This window comes from Varanus komodoensis, unplaced genomic scaffold, assembly GCF_004798865.1.
Source record: "Varanus komodoensis strain SLA01 unplaced genomic scaffold, ASM479886v1 scaffold2, whole genome shotgun sequence".
In the NCBI taxonomy this organism is placed as follows: Eukaryota; Metazoa; Chordata; class Lepidosauria; order Squamata; family Varanidae; genus Varanus; species Varanus komodoensis.
This window is the reverse complement of record NW_025335568.1, coordinates 61,335,104-61,357,620: the sequence shown is the minus strand read 5'-3', so window position 1 is coordinate 61,357,620 and position 22,517 is coordinate 61,335,104. Positions and strand designations below refer to the sequence as shown.

At 39.4% G+C, this 22,517-nt stretch overlaps 1 protein-coding gene across 4 annotated transcripts in view; it reads right to left on the bottom strand.

Annotated features, from left to right (window-relative positions):
* The window catches only part of ATL2 (atlastin GTPase 2), a 38,500-nt gene that overhangs the window by 4,217 nt on the left and 11,766 nt on the right, over nucleotides 1-22,517 (bottom strand). For 2 of the 4 annotated variants that reach the window (XM_044428234.1, XM_044428238.1), the window contains exons 2-12: nucleotides 20,320-20,579; nucleotides 18,444-18,578; nucleotides 13,020-13,124; nucleotides 11,562-11,612; nucleotides 9,979-10,035; nucleotides 8,833-8,925; nucleotides 8,450-8,588; nucleotides 4,466-4,593; nucleotides 3,499-3,555; nucleotides 1,760-1,831; nucleotides 433-864 (exon numbers count right to left, since the gene is read on the bottom strand). In XM_044428234.1, the coding sequence (XP_044284169.1) occupies nucleotides 433-864; nucleotides 1,760-1,831; nucleotides 3,499-3,555; nucleotides 4,466-4,593; nucleotides 8,450-8,588; nucleotides 8,833-8,925; nucleotides 9,979-10,035; nucleotides 11,562-11,612; nucleotides 13,020-13,124; nucleotides 18,444-18,578; nucleotides 20,320-20,579 (1,529 nt within the window). Of the gene's footprint in view, nucleotides 1-432; nucleotides 865-1,759; nucleotides 1,832-3,498; nucleotides 3,556-4,465; nucleotides 4,594-8,449; nucleotides 8,589-8,832; nucleotides 8,926-9,978; nucleotides 10,049-11,561; nucleotides 12,982-13,019; nucleotides 13,125-18,443; nucleotides 18,579-20,319; nucleotides 20,580-22,517 lie in introns of those variants that run through there. The other 2 variants (XM_044428237.1, XM_044428236.1) reach the window with 2 other exon arrangements.

The window sequence follows — 22,517 nt, the reverse complement described above, 5'->3', positions numbered from 1 at the left end:
GTACAAAGCATAAGCTAGGCTTTGATCAAGTTGTTTCTCTAAGTACTCAGCTTAATGAATTTTACATTCAGTGTCATCACTGAAATTGTGACGTACAACAAATTCAGAACTGTGGGGCCTTCAAAGACCCAGCTCAGAAACACCATTTGTACTTACCTTTTAAGAATGAACAGCTACCTTCTGCTGCTCTCTTGAGAAGACTGACTTATGCGAATACTTCTGCTTCCTAGAGGTTTTCAAAATCTTGGAATGACTGACCACTGAGATACTTGGCAATGTCCTAGACAGACTTCTAAGACATTTACACCAGGTCTCTTTCTTCTGGTATAATCAGTGTTCATGCAGAATGGATATCGAGACCAATTTTTGCCCAACCACAGAAAAACTGGCAAGTTGCTTCAAGAAAGTAAACTCTCTTAATAAGATACCAACCTGTTCCCATAGTACTTCAGCCAGCTGATCAATGAGTGTTCCAACTTCTCTGAATTCCCCAGAGTATTTAACATATGCCCAAGTACAAAGGGAGAGAAGCGCTAACCCCATCACAAGGTTGCACAGAGTCACTATGGAGTTCATGCCAAGGAAGCCAGTTAGTCCTGAGATTATGTACATGGCAAACATGACAGCAAAGAGAGTGGCAGGAGTACGGGCAGCATAGAAGATGTTTTTGCCATCATTGTGCTTCACAAAGTTTGCATAGATTGCGTCAAGCTCTTCTTCAAGCTGTTCTTGGTAGTGGCGACAGAACTCTTCACCTCCCATCTTTTTCACACAACGGAACTGCTTTATAGCGAGCTCTTTTAAATCCTGGTGCTTTTGCTCTAAGTCTGCAGGAGCAATGTAAGGTTTATCTCCACCACAAACCTGTTAAAACAAGCACATCGATCAATTAGCTTACATGAGTTAGAGCTGTCCTACAATTACAAGACGGGACCTGCTGCCCATGGTAGCTACCACTAAAAAGAAAGATGCAGTAGAGGAGTTAGACTGGGACCAAGGAGACCCCAGTTGCAACCCACACTCAAACAGAAATCTCACATGATTTCCTTGGGTCAGTCACTAATTCTCAGGCTTGCTTACCACCCAGGGTTGCAGCAGGGATAAAATGGGAGGGAAGCAGTTCTGCAACCTTAGGCAGAAAGACAGCATACAAGTATAATAAACAGAATATTCAAAATAAGTTGATGAAGTTTCCTTTTTACTGTTCCTTGGAACATAGTAGCTGCCAGACTAGTCAGGCAGTATCTTCAGAAAGATGGTTGCTTGTGGCTAAATCAGGCTGGTATTTGTCCACAAGGGCAATCAAAGGACATGAGTTCATTTCACTTCACCTTTATATTTAGCACTAGATAACAGAACTAGTGCTATCCAAAATCCTTCTAATGTGCTAGCTGAGCAGCTCATTGGAGGGCTTGTAGGCTTATTAATTGTGGTTAAGAGAATCACACTTTTCCTTACCAGCCCTCCTCTGGAGGTGTATTTTTAGCTCCAGCCACCTTTAAACCACAATTCACCATTTCACAATACAACAGCTGAACTTCACTTAAACTGCTAAAGAGGTATTTGTGGAATTCAACTAAAGGGATAATTCAGATTCAAAATGTATCCTAAGGGCAGTACTAATGCAGTTTTCTCCTGCATCTTGTATAATGTACTTTACTCAAATAATACTGGTTTAATTGGATTTAATACAAAGTTCTATACATATTTCTTCATTAGTCTAACAGCATACATTAGTCAATTCACATCAGTGAAATACCTGCTCCATTCCTTTGTTATAAGTATCTTTTGCTCCAGCAACTGCAGCCAGGTTGTTCGCTTCTGCTGTTGCCTTAAATAAAAAGAGCACAACATGTAATTACATCATGGATAAGTTTTGCGAAACTTCACAAAAGTTTTCCACGTATCCCAAATGGATACTTAATAAGTGTCTTGTCATGTTTTTGTCCACCTAAGATCTTGTATCATTAACTGCCCTACTGACTATGAAATGTCAGTTTTCACAGAGAACCCTTTGGCAAGCTTAAAAATAGTTTTCTGGGTTATTATGCAACTGAACTGCAGAAAAGCACCCACCCAACACTTTAAGACAGTTTGCCCCAACCTAATGCAATCTAATACATCTGAAAAATAGGAAGAGGGGATAAAATACTAGCTTGTGGAATGTAGGCTGTTTTATAGGAGGTGTACCAACTAAAAACTGTCATTTGGAGGCAGAGCAAATTACTTACTACACCATTTCCTTCCTGAGAACCATATACTGAGATGAGCTGCCATACACAAATCTACATCTGAGTTACTACAGATCAGAGAGTCTGACATTCTAACTTGGACCTAAAAATACTACTGTTAAACAAATGGGAATCAGAAATCTCTGCTGCTGTACTGCAAGTTACCCAGTGATCCAGTAGTAGATCCCAATTTATCTTCTGTCCACCTTTCTTTAAGGGAAAGGGAGCCTACTTAAGCCCTGTGTATTTGATGGGATCTTACAAAATGGCTATTTGCAACCCGCACCATGCAGATCTGTCACACTGGCATTTAACATGAAGATGGTTGTCAGAGCTCAAAATGTGCATGCGTCCAGCCTCAGTTTCACCCCCAGTTACAAATGGAAGGGATAAAGGCTGGGAGGTGACTTCCCAAGACCCTATAGTAGATAAGTTGCGGCTAGCCTTGAATACCACTTTTGGGTAAAAGGAAGAGTATAAACTGAGTAAGAATTGCTAGACTATCAATCTGCATGTCACAAATACAAGGAACAGCCTCTAGGTGACAGAAGTCTCTACTCGGGAAGGAACCTAACACAAGTTTGTCATATTAGAAGCAAGATTGTTGGGACAGCCTCTTTTCCACCAAGGCCTGCTCAAGACCAGTGCACCCTGAATGAAGACAGAAGGGAAGCCCTGGCAACAGAGCCTGTGTATCAGCTCTGGGGGACAATTTCAGCTGGCTCAGGAGAACCTGGGAGCTTTGGCAGAAAGGAAATATATGTGCACACACACTGCGGGGGGGGGGGGGGGGCAGAGCAGGCTGTGCCACATAAAACTTGTAAGAGCATAAGGCAGCTGCACTGGATTAGACCAGTGATGGCTAACCTGATGTTCTCAGGAAGTCCATGAACAGAATGCAACAGCCCTTTCCAACTGCTGTTCTGCAGCAGTTACTGTTGATGGATATTTGAACATGCTATACAAATTGTGGGGTGGGGGCCCCAATTCAATGCCCTATACAACTGGCATTGGCAACATAGAATTGGCAATATAGATTTTACAAGGAAGCCTGAAGCATCAGATTAAGCCTACTGATTTGAAAGGAGGCCCTCAATTCCCAAATCTTTATACAGATTTCAAGCATTTCTGTTAATTCGTGTTAACATACACCAAAACCTTTTAGTTACTGCTTGGATTTGTATGCTGCCCCATTGCCCAAGGGCTCTCTGAGCGGTTCATTTCACATAAACATTAACTTTTGGCATAGACACGTGTGAAACTTTACCTGAAGCATTGACTTAGGATGAGGTAGTTCCTCTCCTTGATAGATTTTAATATAAGCCTGAAAGTGAAACAAAAAAGTTTATTGTCTTGTTTAATTTGACTTAAAAGCAATAGGTTTACAACACAAAAATCTAAGTCTTTTCTTATTAAATGACAACAATGACAACTGCAGAATTTGTCCTCCAATCATGTCTATTCACTTTCACAAGATTATATTCTACAATCTATACATTCAACAACTGTAATATTGTATAGGGAAGACAGGCAATAGCCGATTTCCTAGGATTAAAGCTTTGCTTCTCATACACACAATATTAATGATGCCTGACATGCTTCTTGACTGAGCTTCTATTCACCAATAGTTGTATTTCTTACAGAAAAATTCAAGGGTAAGTAAACTGTACACCAAGCACCTGCTTGTTCTGGATGACCGCATCTAATATGTTCTCCTGTGTTTTGGAACAAACAATGCAACCGCCACCACCGGAGCAAACTAATATTATTTCTTTTTTGAGCAACAGTTTACAAATGATCTAGGAATACTTATTCATACAACATTCTAGTGACAGCTTCATATAATAGTGCAACAGAAACTAGAGATGTGGACAAGACAGGATGAGATAAGCTTACGCACATATCAAAAAAACATAGTTTATATACTATGCTATAAAAGAGCCATGAGAAGCAGCAACGGCGGACATCAGTTACAAGATCCCATAGGACTGTCAAATGGCTGGTAGCTCCTTCTCTACACCAAGAGTAGAGTTACAAAATGTAAGGAGGACAAGGCTAAAGAATCAGCAACTCGTTATCTTGCTTTTAAATTTGCTGGCCATAAGGTACAAAACTGCATATTCCATCCTGACAAATTTATGGGTCTCACTCACATAAAGGGCTACAAGCAAAAGGGTCTTACAACAGGGTCAGTATTTTTAGGAACTGATTAATGAGCAGAATTATTTGCCTACCTTAAAATATTGCACAAGGTCTCTACAAGTCACTTTTGCACCATTGATTTCTTTTTCTACCAGATTTTCAGGGGCAAGTAGCAATGGAACCAGATTCCGTAACTCTCTTTTAAAGTCGTCATCAATGTCTAGTGGAATTAGTCACAGAAAGATGTTGCATGTTTGCTGTAATTAACACAAAGCTCCTTCTCTTCAGGGTCAATAGCAGCTTATTCAAACATCCCAACTCAACAGATTCAACATTCAAAAATAAAAAGCTCAATACATTAGCCAATGTTGCATTAAAAATATTGCCAAATCCTTTGAAAAGACTAACCGACAATCAGAGAATTGTTTTTAGTTTAAGTGGTACTCCTGAATCAATTAACACAGCATTGTTTTATTGTAACAATTTCATTGCAACAATCTTTTATTGTAACAATTAGTATTAAAAACACTGCCAGCTGTTAAATTTCAGTTGTCACAGGTATTCAGATCTCATATTGTCAGGTACTATTATGCCCTACTTAACTGTTCAGTGAACAGATGTGATATCAGCAAAAACTTCTCACTGAAAAATAAATCTTGCTTAAAGTGCATAAGGTTGATATTCAACCATAGGAAGAACAGTCACCAATAATAATAACTGCCACCAAAGAAGGCAGCCATCTTTTCTATGTAAAAGATTCTGCTAAACTTTCTATACAAAAGCATTATGTACTTGAACTGTTCACACAGTTTTAATACAGCCAACTTTTCAAAACAAAAGCCCAGTTCTGATATAACAGGAAACCAGCATTTCCTCAGTACACAAACAAGTCATGGCTTTTTTTGAGGGGGGGGGGCTGTTGTGCAGGTGAGATCTGGAAGCTTTTGTTTCTGACTTAGCCAGGAACTGAAAGTGAGTTACTTACTGTGAATTTCCATCACTTTCCATGAAGTCAGGGCACAGGAGACTTCCATTGTGAGTTAATTCCTCCTACTGTCCAGGGCACAAAAAGCTGACAGGTTTGCCTTGGGCCTGAGCCCTTCAGCTCTTCCCAAGCTCTTTCCTAACTAAGCTTTAGACAGAGTAGTAATTGAGCAGCCAGAAACAGAGGAAGAAAATGTAGAGACAACTCAAACGAGACTCAGCAGAACACCTGCCTTAGGGATCTGCCCACTCCCTTCAGAAAAACATAATTCAAGGAAGTGCTCATCTTGAAAGAGGCCAAGCACTTCCATGAATTAGGAATGTCTCCTCTGCATCAAAGAAGAATGCAACTTTATGGTACTCAACTTTCAATTTCCATTTGGTGCGAGGAGACGTCCACTATCAGATATGCGAAAGTTACGAATCCCACACAGTGGGTCCCAAAGCAGGCCGATCTTAACTTTGAAGGACAACCTGTTGCAATATTTTAGAACCAAAAGCTGCTTCAGCCAAACATTTTTGTTCAGTTTGATCCAGTCAAATATTAGCAAAGCCCTTGCTGAATGAACAGAGATGATACCTCCACTTAAGAACCCGCTAAGCTGCCTCCTAGAAGTGATGCCCTCTTTCAGAAGCTGAAAACAGCTAATCATGATGAATGACTACATAAAGACATCAATGCATTAGACAGAGTAAGTAGAACTAAGTTATCATGAAATAACCTAAAGTTTGAAGGTTCTTTGACTGGACCTGGTAAACATTTGGAGGCCCCTAGATTACCCATTGCTGATCAGGATCCCTGATTGACAAGAAGTTTCAAGATTTTAGGGAGGATTCTTTCCAAGCCCCACATGAAGATGCCCACAATGAACATGGGACATTCTGCATGCACAGAAGATACTTTGCTACTGAACTATGATTCTTCCTTGGAAGATACTGAAGTAATCCTATTAGTCTTATGACTACTAGTAACAAGTTTTCTCCTCTGCATGAGTAGGGGACCTATTAAGATGGCCCAGTCCAGAAGATGGTTTCTGCAGGGCTCTCATGAGGATTTTGTCTAATATAGGTAAACTATTGTAGCTTTTAAAACATTTGCTTTTTAAATTTCATATTGCATTTTTATTTGTTTTTCAGCGCCGGGCGAAGACCTTTTTATTTAAGCGGCATTTTAACTGTTAGTATTACTAGATTTTATCTGGCCAGGGCAGCTTATTTTATATTGTATTTTTGTTTTTTTAATTTATGTTTATATTTATTCTAATTTCATATTATAATTATTTTTAATTTATTGTTGTAAGCCGCCCCGAGGCTTCGGCGAATGGGGTGGCATAAAAATGTTTTAATAAATAAATAAAAATAATATTATGTTTTACTGTGCTGTATTTTTATTGTATTCTTATTTTATCTGCTGTTGTGAACAATTGAAAACTTCAGGTAGTGGGTGGTATAGAAATATAATTAACCAAAATGGCGATGACAACCCTTTCCTTTATTGGGCAACCCAATATTCCTGGATGTTTTAGAATGTTGGCAGTAACCACTCATGCTTCTTTATATTGGGGAGCAAGGTGCGAGGAATAGTGAAGTGCGAGCATTCATTCTTATGAATGTTATGCTCCTTCTATGTTCAGCAGCTAGCTATTGCCAACAACCTGCTAGTTTGAAAGAAGGCTTCATCTTGGGGAGAGCACCCCCAGGTAGCTTCTTCCCACTCTAAGGATCCCTGGAAATGCTTACACACACTCCCAAGTCCCTTGGAGTTATGTCCAGAAGAGTCTCGACTGAGGTAGGAACAAAGGGGAGACAGGTAACCCCGTGTCCTCCAGTTCAGAAAGAATTCATCACAATAATTTTCTGTTGCTGTCTCACATAAGGGTCAGCTGCTATAACAGTGGCAGTGTCAATCAGGCATGGGCATTAGCTTTTGCCTTGACACAACAAAATCCCTGACAGAATTGCTGCAATCTCAAGAACAGGCAACCAGTAGTTCCTCCAATTCAAGTGAGAGAGCTGCTTTTACCAGCAGCAACTTCAGTCTTGACAACTCTGAGAGAGTTACTATTCCTTTTCCTTTCCAGACTCAGAGTTTTTCTTGGTCGTTGGAGCCATCTTGCAGCAGAATAAAGAGCCAGGAAAAAGAAAGCAATTGCTTTTAAAAACAAAGGCAAGATGCTGGGAAAGAGTGTAAGCCAAACTGCAAAGTCTATAGAGATAAACAGATGCAGAAATTAAGATAGCAAGAGGCCTGAGTAGAAGGGGTTTGTTAAACATAGAGCTAGAACAAGTTCTGTCCGAAGGAGCTGTGCCTGGCAGGAGCCACAGAGGCCAGACCCAAGGCCAGAAGCTTGGTCATGTGTTCCTTACCTGTCTTGGGCAGTAGGAGGAGATAACCCAAGATGGATGTCTCTGCATTCCAGGTAGAAAGTGTGTTTTGGTTAAATTATAGTGTAAACTTGCCAGGCTCAAGCCATGGCCTTGCTCTACAGCCATTATTTAAAACACTTTTGAATGTGAACAGTGAACTCTGGTCTGAGTTAGAAACAGAAGCATCTCATCCCCTCCTCATGGCTGCAAAAAAAAGAGGAGAATGAGAGCCTGAAGATCATTGTGGCTCATTACACAGAGAGCCATAGTTTTCCTCTTATGACAGCCTAAATAGCTGTTACTCCCACATTAAAAATTGTCAGAAGGCAGAAAGTAGGATACGTGTACTATAACTTAATGTTTCAGTATCAAGAAACAGTAGAGCCCCTTTTTATTTTAAACTATTTTTTAAATTTAAACAATTAGCCCTCAAGGTAGCTTTCAAGATAAAAGCCATACAAGGTGATTACACTAAAAATCAGTAAGTACATGTTCAATTTTAATCTGTAAAACATTAAGAACACTACACCATGTTTTTATATCAATTGTATATTTTTCTGGAAGGCACAAGTGTATCATCCTCTAATTCTCTTTCAATAAACATCTTATTTCTATCAAGGTTCATCTGGACCGAAATTTAAAATTATGCACACTTAAATCTATTACTAGCAATCACTGCCTGCAGTGCACTCACAACATCAGTAATATAATAGAAAATCTCCTACCATTTAGCCTCCCATCAAAGTGTGGGTTAGTTGCAACTTTAAGACCAGGGTGCGGCAAGAGGAAACAGCCAAGATTACTGAAACATGAATGAATATGCTTCCTTACATTCTGGAGTTCTTCATGTTGGTGTAACTTCACCTAGGAGCAATGCACATTTTTCAGAATGTAAAAGCAGCGACTCTACCAATCATTCTGAAAGCACAGATTAGTGTTTCATTATGCAGAACATTAGAGTTGGCCTAATCCAGAAGTAATTACTTGTAGGTTCTATTTAGCTCAGCTAATAGTTCTCATGGAACAAAGTGTTCATTGTTTGGGAACATGGTTTTATTTGGTCTTATACAGAACTGCAAGCAAATATTTAGTACAGATTGTAGCTTACCTGCAACCGTTTTTCTAGAAATTGTTGTCCTCCTGTTAAGCCATATGGATGTTCGTAAGGATAGCTCCAGTCTCTAATTAAGAACATTAGTGTCTACATAGGAAAAACATAAATATCAATTAACCATCCTTCTGGCAACAGAAGAACCTATTCCTGAAACTACTGAGGGCAAAGTAGCAATTACTAGACGTAGTTTAAACAGATACTAATCCCAAAATACAGCTAACCTCAAAACAGAATGACTGAGCTTAGCTTGCTCTGCCTCAAACTTCCAATAAGGTTCTATAATAGCATACTTAGCAGTAACCAACCGAGCTAAGCATACCAAGGCTCCACTGTTACTTTTAAACTTGGTAGCAGACTGATCCAATCCTGTATATTTTTTTAAACACCTCATAAATCAATTTACTAGTCTGTATAAAGCTGTACTAGCATGCAATGCCCCTACCTCCATGACCAACATAGAAACACAGGCTATTGGCCTCTGAGTCAGTTAAAAAACACTTCCACCAAGTAAGCCGGTAGATGAAGGACAGATCTCCTTAGTCCACAAGCTTGCTACCTTTCTGTGCTGTCATGGAAGAGGCAGTTTTCCTTCCTCCACAGCTAGCATGAACATCAAATATAGGCTGGTGGAGGCAGAATGGAGCTATCTCTTGCACCCCTCGGTCTGCTAACAGGGAATTGGTGGTTGTCAACGGTTGCTAGGAAATAGTTAAAAGCACGGCTGTATTAAAAGAACCCAACTGATCAGACTATTTTTCAAGATCCTGACACCTTAAGTGTTTCATTTATATATTTAAACAATCTAAAGCTGTATTTTTAACATCCTGAAACATTTTTTCCTCATTCCATTAGAGTTATTTTGGATGCTGTAGTTTGTTTTAAAATAACACCTACTGCAGCTAAAGAGAGTCAACTTTTGACATTGCAAGAACTTGATGAGCGCATTGGGGAGCCAAGGAAAACCATGACTCCATATGCATTACATAAATGTAAGATTAAGTGCTTTGTAGTTATCTTGCACGTTGGACAGAACATGCACATGCTATAATTAATCTTTTCCAGCTTCTAATTTAATGTGTGGAACTGCTTTAAGAGAAATATGCATGCAAAGAGTAACAACTGTAGGAGTAATGTGATTACCTGAAATGGCTTTTGGTAAATTTCTTCCATAGCTAACCGTCCATACTCTGTAAACAGCTAATAAATGAAACTATTAAGAATGCATACAGAAAGTACAGAACAAACAGCATTGCAAAACATGCTTAGACAATAGTTTAGCATTGAATTTCAAGTCCCTGTGATATCAAGCAAAGCAACGGCAATGACCACACTTAGAAAAAAACCCTAATATTCTAACCTATTAATAAGGTCTGTGGTGCAACTTTTTTCTAGCATCTCAATGCTATAGTGCTATATATGAGAAACTTACTTAATTAACTGTGTCAATAAAATGACTGCTATTTGAGGTTCACAGTCCCATTCAATACTATTACATTGTAAGAAGAAAATGAAAAATGCTTCATTTGCCATTTCAGGCTATAATGATAGAGAAGTACTATTTCCCCTTTAAATTTCAGCAACTGAAAAATTAAATGGGCTAGCTCACAATGTAAGAAGCTCTAACCTGAACAGTGTTGCTAGTTACTGCCAAAAGCTTGAATGAAATTATTACTTGAGCAGTGGCAAGTTCCTCACATCATCTGGTGTTGGAAAGTTTTGACCATGCTGGCTAACTCTAAGCTAAATAGTAAGCTCAAAACCAGAGAGAGCACCTGAACTAGAATGCTAATAGCTAGACAGATACTAATATTTCCATGCTCTTTTACAATGCATTCCTATGAACCAAACATGCATCCAGTGCTTTGTCACCGTAGTCCTTTTCCATAAGATCCCAAATTTAACAGAGGTCACTTGGGCACAATTTATTTGGATGTCTAGTGAGAGCATCCATCCATGATACAGAATCCTTTTGTGGAGCAGACTCCATAATCTTAGGATTGAAAAGGCAGATATTTGTAGGCAAGAAGTTATGTACAAAAGAGCTGGAAGCCACAGAGAAAAAAGCCCAGTGGGAGCGAAACTGGTGTATCTAACTACAGAAGGTTGTATTCTAAGGGCAATAAGCAGAACCTGTCTTACATTACACTCTGGCACAACCATCAAGCCTTTAACTCATTAAGAAGAAAACGTTAATAGAAGACTAATGGTGTGCAGGGTACTTGACAAAATAAAATTCTGTTACCATAGAGACAGCATGGCAAGGTCCATATAATGGAATATTAAATATTTATCTTAGATTAAATATCTTTGAAAGGTGTGTGTGTGTGTGTGTGTATTATTGAACTATCTGTGCTATTTCATACATTTTCTACATAATAAAGCAGTTATAGTCCAATAGTGCTTCAAACTATTTTCCTTTTTTAGTGGGATTGTATCACCAAGGGAGCATTTTAGATCAACTGGATCCCAATTAAGATTAAGAAAGGAAAAAACAAGAGTAGCCCCAACTGCAACAAGTTCTACTCATAGACCAGGGCTTGAGCCCAGCATCCACTGCACAAAGAACATTTCCACAGTCAGAGAACATCTGGAACAGAAACACTTTGGGAAGGAGGGGCTTTGACAGCAACTATTTGCCACCTTCCATGTATGGAAGGCCTATTTGTTGATAATGCAATACTAAGTAATAGTGGCAAGCTATTATGCTGCCTGGATATATTTACCTGCAAATGCTGAAGATCATCTTCTTGGATGTTCTGTGATAAGTTGTATACCTACAAAATACATAACTTTCATGTTATCTGGAAAAGTAATTAAAAGGTGCGTAAGGCAAGGAAGTGTTGCATCAGTTACTAACCAGACTAGTAATCATGGGTTATCATGATTTGTTGTATCATGTCCTAAACCCTACCAAACCAGCAGTAGGAAAAAGCATTAACCACATCCTGCCAGCTCCTTCAAATTCAGTCCTAAGCAAAAAGTTACACATACTTTCCTAAGAAAGTCATAGAAGTAAAGAAAAAAACCAAAATGCTTCCATTTATTAACTAGGTAAGCAGAGACCTGTTTAATGAAATCACATAGTTGAGAATTATTTATTCATTTTAGTTAAAAAAAATATATCCCGCCCTTTACAGTGTCTCAGTAATTATGGTTACTCTAATCCAGAGAAGATGTGCATAGATCATTTGCTTTATTAGAGACTGTGGACATCTAAACCTCACCACTCATCAACACAGAGCATCCCCTTCCAGTCTGGAAAGTCCACTGAAACAGTATTAAGACATTTCCCTGCTCCTTCCTGCCCACTAGAACCAAATATAAGCAGGTTGGAGTAATGAGCAACAGCAGAAATGGCTCCTGTGCTTGGCCCTCACCATAGAAAGAGACAAAAGACTAACTGCAGAAGCAACAGGCCAACAAGATACCCCTGCTTCCAAGCTGCCAAAGCAGCCACCTCAGTTGATCCTCAAGGTCAGGAGATGGGGATATATAGTCAGGAGATGGGGAAGGCTCTTTTCCAACTGGACCTTCAGTATTGTTCATATTTCTAACCGCTCAGCAGCCAAAGCACTAGTTGTATCATGTCTCTCTTCTCCAGCACGTGCATGGAAAAAGAGGCTGATTAAGTTCTAATAGGCCAGTAAGGTTAGTCTGCTGCAGCAAAACCAACCCACATGTATGCACTAACTGAGGATAACATTCCAGGTTCTATCCCACGAAAGCTTATTCCATAAAAAAGTTATAATCTTTAAAGGTATCACAAAGCTGCTGTTTGGAGGTAAATATGACACTGTACATTATAAGCCTATTACCTCTATCTTTCCTCCAAGCAGCTTAGGATTCTCTTCTCTTGTCCCTATTTTATCACCACAACACTGTGTGGTAGATTAGGCCAAGACTTTGAATCTGGATCCTCCAAACTTAATCCCATTCACCAACCCCTGCACAAGCTTCACAAAGGGCTTTCAAGATGCTTGCCATACTTCAGAAGAGCCCTGTATTTGAAACCTTTAACTACTACTTGAATTATGTCCTGTGGAAGTCAAAAGAGGAACCCAATAGTTTAGCTACAGTAAACTAACTTCAAGTAACATCATCTTTCCTATTTAGTTTCCAAGCTACATGTTCTTCAAAGCAGCAGCCCAACAATCTTTAAAAGCTCCCACTGCTATCCTTACCTGGACCGAACTTGTCATGGTGCTTAAAGCAAATACAGTTGCACAGTCTTTGATAGTTGATTGGCTATCAAAGGCACCTTGGGTATCCATTAGTAATACAGCAACCTAGAGAATATATTTTTCCAGAGAGGTAGAATTAGTAAATGAGCAGTAAATTCACCTTGAGACTAAAAGTGAAAATAATTATGAAAGAACTCAATGAAAGTAACTTTATCAGCAGTTTTTATCATGCTACCTTGCTTACCTCAACTTAGCTACCTTAAGAGTTATATTTAAATTACTATCCAGAAATTCTACTGGCAGCCTTCAGGAATTTTAAAGATTGTTCAAGTAACCCATCTACCCTTCATTTTGTTGCCAGTCATATTCCAATCCATAGTAGTCCAGAATGCTTATACCCTGGGTAGCCATAACATATAAACTGAACCAATATATTTATATGGTTATTTCTGGAACACATGAATGCTACTACATCAGTGGTTCCACCGTTATAAAGCATATGACAAAGTTAGGTACTTCTAAGTCTTACTTGGCACACTGATGCAGCACTAAGCCAAGTTTTAGTTCAATGTAAACAAGTTTCCACTACTCCCAGGCTCATTTTGTTCCTCTTAACTTGCTCTCCTCCCCACATGGTCTGGAAGCTTTTGCTTCTACATTTGCCTAATCACAGCTTATTGATTCAATGTGGTTAAACACTATGGTTAAACACAAACTACAATTAGTTTAACACAAAACAACTTCAAACTGTGGTTTATGAAGCTGGCTTCCTTAAATTATCTGTGTTTAGTTTTCACCATAATTTCCCCATTAGATGAATGGCAAACCATAAATAATCTAATGCAGAAATTAAAGATGTGGGGGGATGAAGAAAGAGGAGCTTGTAGAGACAGTGGGTTTGTTCACCTGTAAGCTGTGGCTAAGCATTATGCCCAATGAGATACATTCTTCCCCACCTTTGTCTCCTTTCTTACACTGTGTACAAGCAATCTGCTTCTGTGTATGAGTATTTCACTAAAACATTTGTTTAATGAAATTACTTGGAAGTTTTAACATATGAAACACAAGGTTAATCATAGGCAGAAGATAAATGATTTAGGAAAATATATCCTGCCTTTTTCCTTTCAAGGAACTCAAGGCAACTTACATAGTCATCCTTCCTCCTCAGTTTTACCTCACAGAGTTGTTGTGAAGATAAGTGAGGCTGCAAGTATGTGACTGGCCCAAAGTCACCCAGTAAGCTCCATGGCTGACCAAGGACTAGAACTTGGAACTCCCAGATCCCTAGTCCAGCGCTCTACTACCAGATGGGCTACCATGGTCAATATAGCCATGAATATTCCCAAACAATTTCCCAAATTTGCTGTATGACAAGAATAAGAACTGTGGCTATACAGCAGTGCTAACATTTTGCTTCTGCTTCCAGTCGAGAAATCAACTGACCTTTATGAATCTGATTCAACTAGATTGCTTTGTTCACTACAAGGGCAAAAACTAGAGTTCCAGCACAGATTAGCTGCAAACAGAAAGGGCACTTTTAATCAAAATTTTGATCAATGAGATACTTAAAACGTGCCTCAGAGGCCCAGGTAAGCTGCAGACAGTTACTACAATGCTTCTCAGCCTGCAACAATTCTTAAAAAACAAAGCCTCTGCTCCTCCTGTCAAATTTACATTAAGTGGGAAAAGTTAGAATATAACAGGAAGTTGCCTTACACAAAGTCAGATCACAGGCTCACTATGGTTTATATCAGGTTTGCAGCAGCTCTCCAGGGCTTCAGACAAGAGTATTTCCACTGTCAATTCTACCCCTTTTTGTATAAATACAGAATTTTCCCTCTTAAACATTTTGCATACACATGTTCCAAAAGAAGCACATGGGCCCACAAAAATTGCCCACAACTCCCAGCATGCCCCAGCCAGGATGAGTGGTTGAGACATGATGGGATTTGCAGACCTTTACATTAAAACATATATACGATTGCACTCTAAGGCACTCAAGACACATGTCTAAATACTAATTAAATGTCTAGTGTTATTGGATACTTTTTGATTTGTACAGATGTAGATGGGATCCCTGAAGGATGAGAACCACCATGTGTGCCCTGGATTCTTGCTCTTTTCACCTCATAAAAGCAGCCAGAAGGGATCTCACTGAGTGAACGTGAAGCATGACTAATTCTCTCTCAGAGGAAGCTTTCAACCTGCCTAACAGAGGCAGTGTAAGACCCATGCTGAGAAAGCCGTTCCTGAATCCAATTACATTAAATTGTTACTGACTAGTTTTCCAATATTCCATTTTTGGGGAAGGGGCTAAAGTATTTAGTGGCCTCCCGGCTACGCAGACTCCTGGATGAATTAGAGTATCTAGATTCATTTCAATCTGGATTTAGACCTGTTGTGGTAAGGAAACTGTTATGGTTACCCTTGTAGGTGACCTATACTGGGTACTAAACAATGGGAAATGTGCTCCTGTTGGTTCTGCTGGTTCTCTCAACAGCTTTTGAAGCCATAGTATCCTTTTTGGCTACCTCACTGGAATGGGAATTGGAAGCACTGTCCTATATTAGCAACTTTCCTTCAAGGAGGGGCAGACCCAGAAGGTGCAGCTGCACAATTCCTATTCAACTATATGGCCATCGTGTTTCAGGGTTCTGTTCTGATCCCCTTACTATTTCACCTATGTATGAATCCATTGGGAGAGGCTGTACAGAGCTTTGGGGTGCAGCATCAGCAGTATGTTGATGACATTCAACCCTCTTTCTCCTTTACATCTCATTCCAAGGAAGCTGTTTCAGTACTAAATCAGTGTCTGTTGGCAGTAACAGACTGGATGGGAGCAAACAAATTGAAACTTTATCCAGACAAGGCAGAAGTACTCCTTATCAGTTGGAGGGCAGATCAAAGAATAAGGATTCAAGCCTGTGCTGAATGGAGTTATGCTCCCCTCAAAGACCTTGGTCTACAAATTGGATGTGCCTCTGGATTCAACCCTGAGTCCAGACTTTAGTGGTGGCCAGGAGTAAACCTGCAGAGATGAAACTAGTACACCAGCTGTACCTCTTCCTTGAGATGTTTGACTTGGCCACAGTGACACATGCCTTCATTATGTCCCATTTGGATTATGCATTGTACATGGGGCAGAGTGTTCAGAAATATAGCTGGTTCAAAGAGCTGCTGTTGTCTGGAGTTGGCTATGAGGAGCATACAACTCCTTCGCTAAAAAAGCTTAATTGGCTGGTCTATTTCCAGGAACAATTCACAATGTTAGTTATGATCTATATGACTCAGGTCCAGGCTATCTGAAAGACCATGTTCTCCCCAGTAGGACAGCCCATCCCCCAAGACCCTTCTCTGTGTCCTACCTCCATCACAGGCACACTTGATGGGAACACAGGAGAGGAAATTTTCAGTAGCTGCCGCAAGGCTAAGGAACTCACTCCCTAGGGAGGCTATTCTCACTGTTATGCCCTCAAGAGCAGGCAAAGGGCTTTCATTCTGTCTGGCCTTTGGGAATAGTCTGAATCTGAGACAGAGTTGGGCTGGTTCTTATGTTCTGATCATTTTACTGTTTGAGTTTGGTACTCACATAATTTTGATATAAGTGCTGAACTTGTACAAATTATAACTTGTCCTTATTTCTATTTGTGTTTTAACTGTTTGTGTTTTTAATACTGTAAACCTGTCTTGAGTCCCAGTACTGAGACTAGGGAAAATATAAATATATTTATTTGAAGCACTCTTTTCAGTAGCAGTCATTTGGTTGGATCCAGAGCTGTAACAAGTGGGATTCCACTAGCTGGACATTCCCCACCAGTGGAAGACAATCTTTATCAACTTAATTTCATAAATATAACTAAGATATTAGGTCACATGGTTGCAAAGTATTTTGAATAAGTGACAACAAAAAACTAAACCAAGTTCTTCTACCCAGATATTGTCTGCCCCTGCATTAGAGCACTGAATGATAATCCTAGCTAGATCCTACATGCAACCATAATCTCAATAACTGGCTATCATAATGCAGCACTTGTATATTCTATTCAAATATAAATAAGCTTTTTATCATTATTAAATTACACTTATATTCCCCCTCCTCTCTATTTTATCCTCATAACAACTCCTCTGTGAGGTAGGTTAGGATGAGAGCCAGCAACTGACCTAAAGTTGACTAGGGAGCTTCATAGTCAAATAGAGACCAGAATTCAGAACTGCAGAGTCCCAGCAAAACACTCTTAACTACTATACCAAACCAGTAGCTGAAAGATTAAATTACTAACATGGCTAATAAACTAAATAATAATCATCATCAAGATATATTCGACATCTTAGAGGGTACAGTGCTTATTTCCTAATATGCAGAATAATTCCAAGCATATAAGATATACCAGCATTATTTTCAATGTAATATCACACTGACACCATACCAGAGGTGGACAAACCAAGCCTCATGTGCCTCAGGCAGCTCCAAGTTTATTTTGCGGCTTGCCACCCACTTGCAGCTCTCAAACATCTAACCCTTACCATACATGGCTCTTCCACTGAGCAAATTTGATATACAGTAGTCCCCCGGAATTTGTGGGGGTTATGGTCCTAAAGCACTCACGAATTGTGAAAAACCGTGAATTTGGTGCCAATGATGGGCGCCAGCTGCCAAGGTGGTGTGGGTGGGAGGCACAGGCCAGGCTGGGCGGGGGGGGCGTGCACATGTGGCGAGGCAGGGGCAGGCACGCACAGAGATCGTTTTCTCCAAACGAGTCCAAACTCGGAGGAAACAATCTCCTTGTGAGTAAGCCACCGCACAGAGAGGCGCCAGCTTACTTGCAAGGAGATCGGCTTGGACTCACTCGGAGAAAAATTCCACGAAAGACTGAGGCTGCAACACTGAACCGTGACTTCACAGGGGTATACTGTATACCATATACACTAGCATGTAAGGTGTCTTGCATATAGATGAGGTCAATATTTAGGCCTGTTTTTCTGGTGTTTGTCATATGTCAGGTATATAAGATGAGCCCTGATTTTGGCTTTGCTATTTTTGGTTTCATGGGTTGTCTTAAATACCAATATATATTGGAGGGGGGGAGTGTATGTGCACAAATCTGGATAGATTTGATAAGACGGTCTTTTAAAAAAATATATTGACAACTAAACAGGAGAGTCAAGATGTACCACAGCCATGCAATAATCCATACTCCAGATATCAGACAGTAAATACTATAGTAATCCATAACATATCATGAATTAATGAACTCACAATATCCTGTCATATGGTACCAGGCTTGTTCTGCAACATCTCCGAATATTCAGGCCTCAACTGGGAATTGCTCTGTGATGTCTGAATCTGGACACTAAAGTTTAATTGTGGGCTAAAGAATCCATAGTTACCTTAAAATTAGTACTTAGGTTAACTGAATGGCTTACCTTTGTTTCATCTGGCTTGGAAATGATGAACACTTCACTCCAAATCTGAATGCCAGTTGTCTCTCTCTCACATCCTCCTCTCCACGTAAACCCAGTCAAAGGCTCATTGCTTCCACCTATCCAGGATAATGAGTCCTATAACAAGAGTCATATACATGTTCAGTAACTTAAGAGGTAGTAGGTAACTTCATCCTAATACATTTCTTGGCAACTAAGGGAATTTCTATTTCAACTCTCAAATTAATCATTTCCGAAAAATTATCAGTACTAACCAGAAATTTAACCTCTTCTCACAGCATACATTTCTTATTTTTCCATATTACTGTTCTTCTAGTCCAGAAATGTTGGTCACCTGTGCTTTTAAGAGTTTATTAGTAGTCTTTAATTTTCTACATAAGTGTCATAAAAGCTGAAAAGTCAGGAATATAATCAAGTTCTCCAGTTTATTTCATTAAGGACAGTACAAGCATTCCTAAACAAAAGTTCTTTTACAGAACCTGAAAAAGTAAAATTGGATCGTGTGATCTTCTATGAAATAGCTCGCTTAGGAGCGGCCCCACATAAACTGCTGTTTTTCCTACTTCCTAACATGTTCAGGCAGAACAAAAGGTTAAAGGGGTATGAAAGAAATGCACAAACCTCCCATTCTCTCTTCTCATACCTTGCATTGCTGCCTGTACATATATTTGCACACCCATGGGGGACACTTGGAGGGACTAGGAGTGTCATTAGAATCCTATATGTAAAGGTACTGCACCTATGGTTCAAGTGGACACTGATATTACCATCCCAAACTGTAATGCCTTTCATGGGAAGAGGTCCAGCTTTATAAAACCCTATCCAGCTGACAATCCAGCACATACACACACATGCAAGGCTGAATGAATTTTTTTCAGAGGGAACCACCCAATTGAACAGGATTCTATTCCTATATAATTTAAGAGCTTAGAAGTTCTTCTCCATTGAGCATGTTCATACTTGTCAAGTATTTGATAAGATTAAGGAAGAACTTACCTTCTTCGTTCCTATTATTCTTCTATAAAATTTTTTTGCAATTTATTCTTCTATTTTTTTTTTCATTTCTATGGCTTTCCAAGAATCTGAGAGCCACATCTATTAAGTCTGTCAATTTGGGCAGTTTTTAACTTCACTGGTAGAACTGCTGTGACTCCACAATAATCTATGAATTACTCTGCCAACCCCCAATACCATGTACCAGACAGCCAGTTTTCTTTTAGAACTGCTGCTTGCATCTATCATCCACAGATGCAAGTAGTCCTGCTTTACCACTGAGCTCTCCTCCACTCCTGTCCCCATGGAACTTCCCACATTCTGAAGAAAGAGCAAGCACTGTTAAGTTGAATGGGCTTTTTAAGCTATTGTTAATTTTCAACATATACCATGGACTCTTGAACAATGCTGTGACATAGCAAGGTTTTCCATTAAAGGCTTTGAGAAGCATCAGAACAACACTATGTAAAGAAAAAGTGTTTCTCCAGTCTTCACTTGTGACCTATAATAAATATTACAGTTATTTCTGTTTTCTGCACCAATTTGCATAAGTGGAAGTGTTTTTCACTAACCCAAAGCAACTACTGGCCTCAAACCCTGTTCTCTGTATCATTCTTCCGCAAGGAAAGAGATTTTTTTATATGCTGAACTACTTTTCACCAAAACAATTATGCAATTTTAGTTCCAAGACCTGGGCATAGCAGCCTTATCTTTCAAAAGTCCATGAGCACATTTACATAAGAAAATGATGAATGTGTGTTTCTCTTTTTGTAATGCATTACAATGTATTCTACGGGGAAGACACTTTTGAATTTTTGATTAAGCTACTGTGAATTTTCAGTAATTAGTGCTTTAAGTTACTCACCCTGTTATACATATACCTAAGCATGAAGTCCATGAGAAAAGATTTTCCTTTACGGAATGCACCAGCTACAGAAACAACTACTATGTTGAGATCTCTTATATGTTCCTGAAGCAAGATTCTCTCCAATGCTGATTCATCCAGCTCAAAGTTATGATCGTCTTCATGAGCAAGAACAATTTGTATTGGGCCTGGCTTTTCTGGAACCACTTCTTCATTAGAATCCAAAAAGGCATTCTCTTCTGAATCCACATAACTCTTTCCTAGGAAGTAAGAGTTTAATATCAGTATTACGTTTCCAGAAGTTAGGAGCATTCTAACTTCTACATGCTTAAGTGAAATGGAATTATAAAAGGATTACAGGCAGTCCCTGAGTTATGAGCATCCAAGTTAAGAGCATCTGTACTTACAAACAAAGTGCCATGAAGCCTGTTAGTTCAGAAATTCAAGTTAAAGACAAATGATTCATAGTAACAAACATGAACTAGTTTCTGGGGCCTACAGTGGAAAATTGTCATCTCCATAGAAAGAAAGGAAGTTAAAAGGAAGAGAAGGAGGGCCTCCAAAGCATGCCTTCTTGCCCTGCCCATCTGGAAAGGGAAATCTCTTCAGCATTTCCTTGATGCAAAGAGGTGCCACTGGGCAGGAATAGGAACCTAGGAATATAATTAAAGAAGAAGAGGAGCTCTGCTGGGTCAGACTAAGGTATGAGAGAGAAGAGAAAGCAATCCAGGACACATATGGTCAACAATATTAAGAGGGACCTAGAAATACTTGCAGTATTTCTTTTCCATGTTTGTGGAAGTCCTGGGGCACTAACCCCTGTGAATATGGAGGGCTGACTGTATATAGAAGTGTTTAAGTGCTTTATATGCAATAGAAAAGTAAATACCTACATATACTAAGACTTTTGGCCTACTCATGCTAAATGAAACCATATGCACTTGATCCAACTTAAATACAAATTCAACTTAAAAGACATTCTTAAGAACGGAACTCATTCATAACCCAGGGCCTGACTGCATCACTATAACTGACAGATCTTCTTCAAATAACTGCAGAGGAAAACTAGACTTCCCATTGCTGCTAGATTACCTCTTCCTTTTACCTCACCGCATGAGCTTTGGAAAGTGTTTCTCAAGTCTGAGAAGCAGCTTCTCATGCTGTTATCTTACAGGCATATTCTCAATTAAACCCCAAACTATATGACACAAACTACCTGACAGCTTGATTGCCAGTATTAAACAAGCCTATCTATGCGTAATGCATAGTGTTCAAAAGTCATTCAGAAGTCATGTAGAGGGTTACCAAGCTGATCAGAAGCTTTTAAGCTTTCCAGGTCCAACCTTTAACCCAAATACACATTGGGGAGCCTCCTTTTTTCTTTCTTTTTTGTGGGGGACAATATATTTCTATCCTTGTAGTGCTGCTGCTGCTGCAGCCTACCTTTCGGCAGGCTAATGGGTTCTAATGCACTAGCTGAAGATCATGCCCTGAATACAAAAGTATGTTCCAAAGCCAGGGATGTAATCTTAATAGCTGAGGTCTCACTCCCATCCAATTTTATCTATGGTCAGCTTCAGCCTTCCAACCATTACCAAGAAAAGGAAGAAAAGGCTTCCTTATAACCCCATATTTACTGAACTTATGACAATATGGTACACCTTTGGTGTTCCAGTTATCTGATTTAATTTATATTTTTCCTCCTACAGCATTTACCCAAGAACCTATTATATCAATGATGGGGAATATATGGCCCTTCAGACTGCAATTCCACCATCCCTTCCTGTGGCAATACAGAGCAAATGGAAGTTGGTCCACGAACATCTGAAAGGCTACATATCCCCTAACACTGTTGCTGCTCAGGTAGAAGACTGGACTTACTTGTGAGGCAACATCAAGGTTCATGTTCATTATGTTGTTCTCAATTTGCTATATTCTGAAGGATCCCAAGTACAAATAGACAACTGCTTTATAAATTTGTTGGCATTATATTAGTTAGCTGCTGACTACCTTAACCTACAGCACTACGGTAACTTTTCTTAACCACTGTTGAATATAGGCATATTAATCACAATAGCTGAGTGCCAAATGTTAGTGAGAAAGGTCTGTCTACATCCCATCTGGTTCTGCAACACTAACAGTGTTGCTAAATTTTCATTTAAGAACAGTTTTTATCTGATGGAGGCTGAACTGTGCCA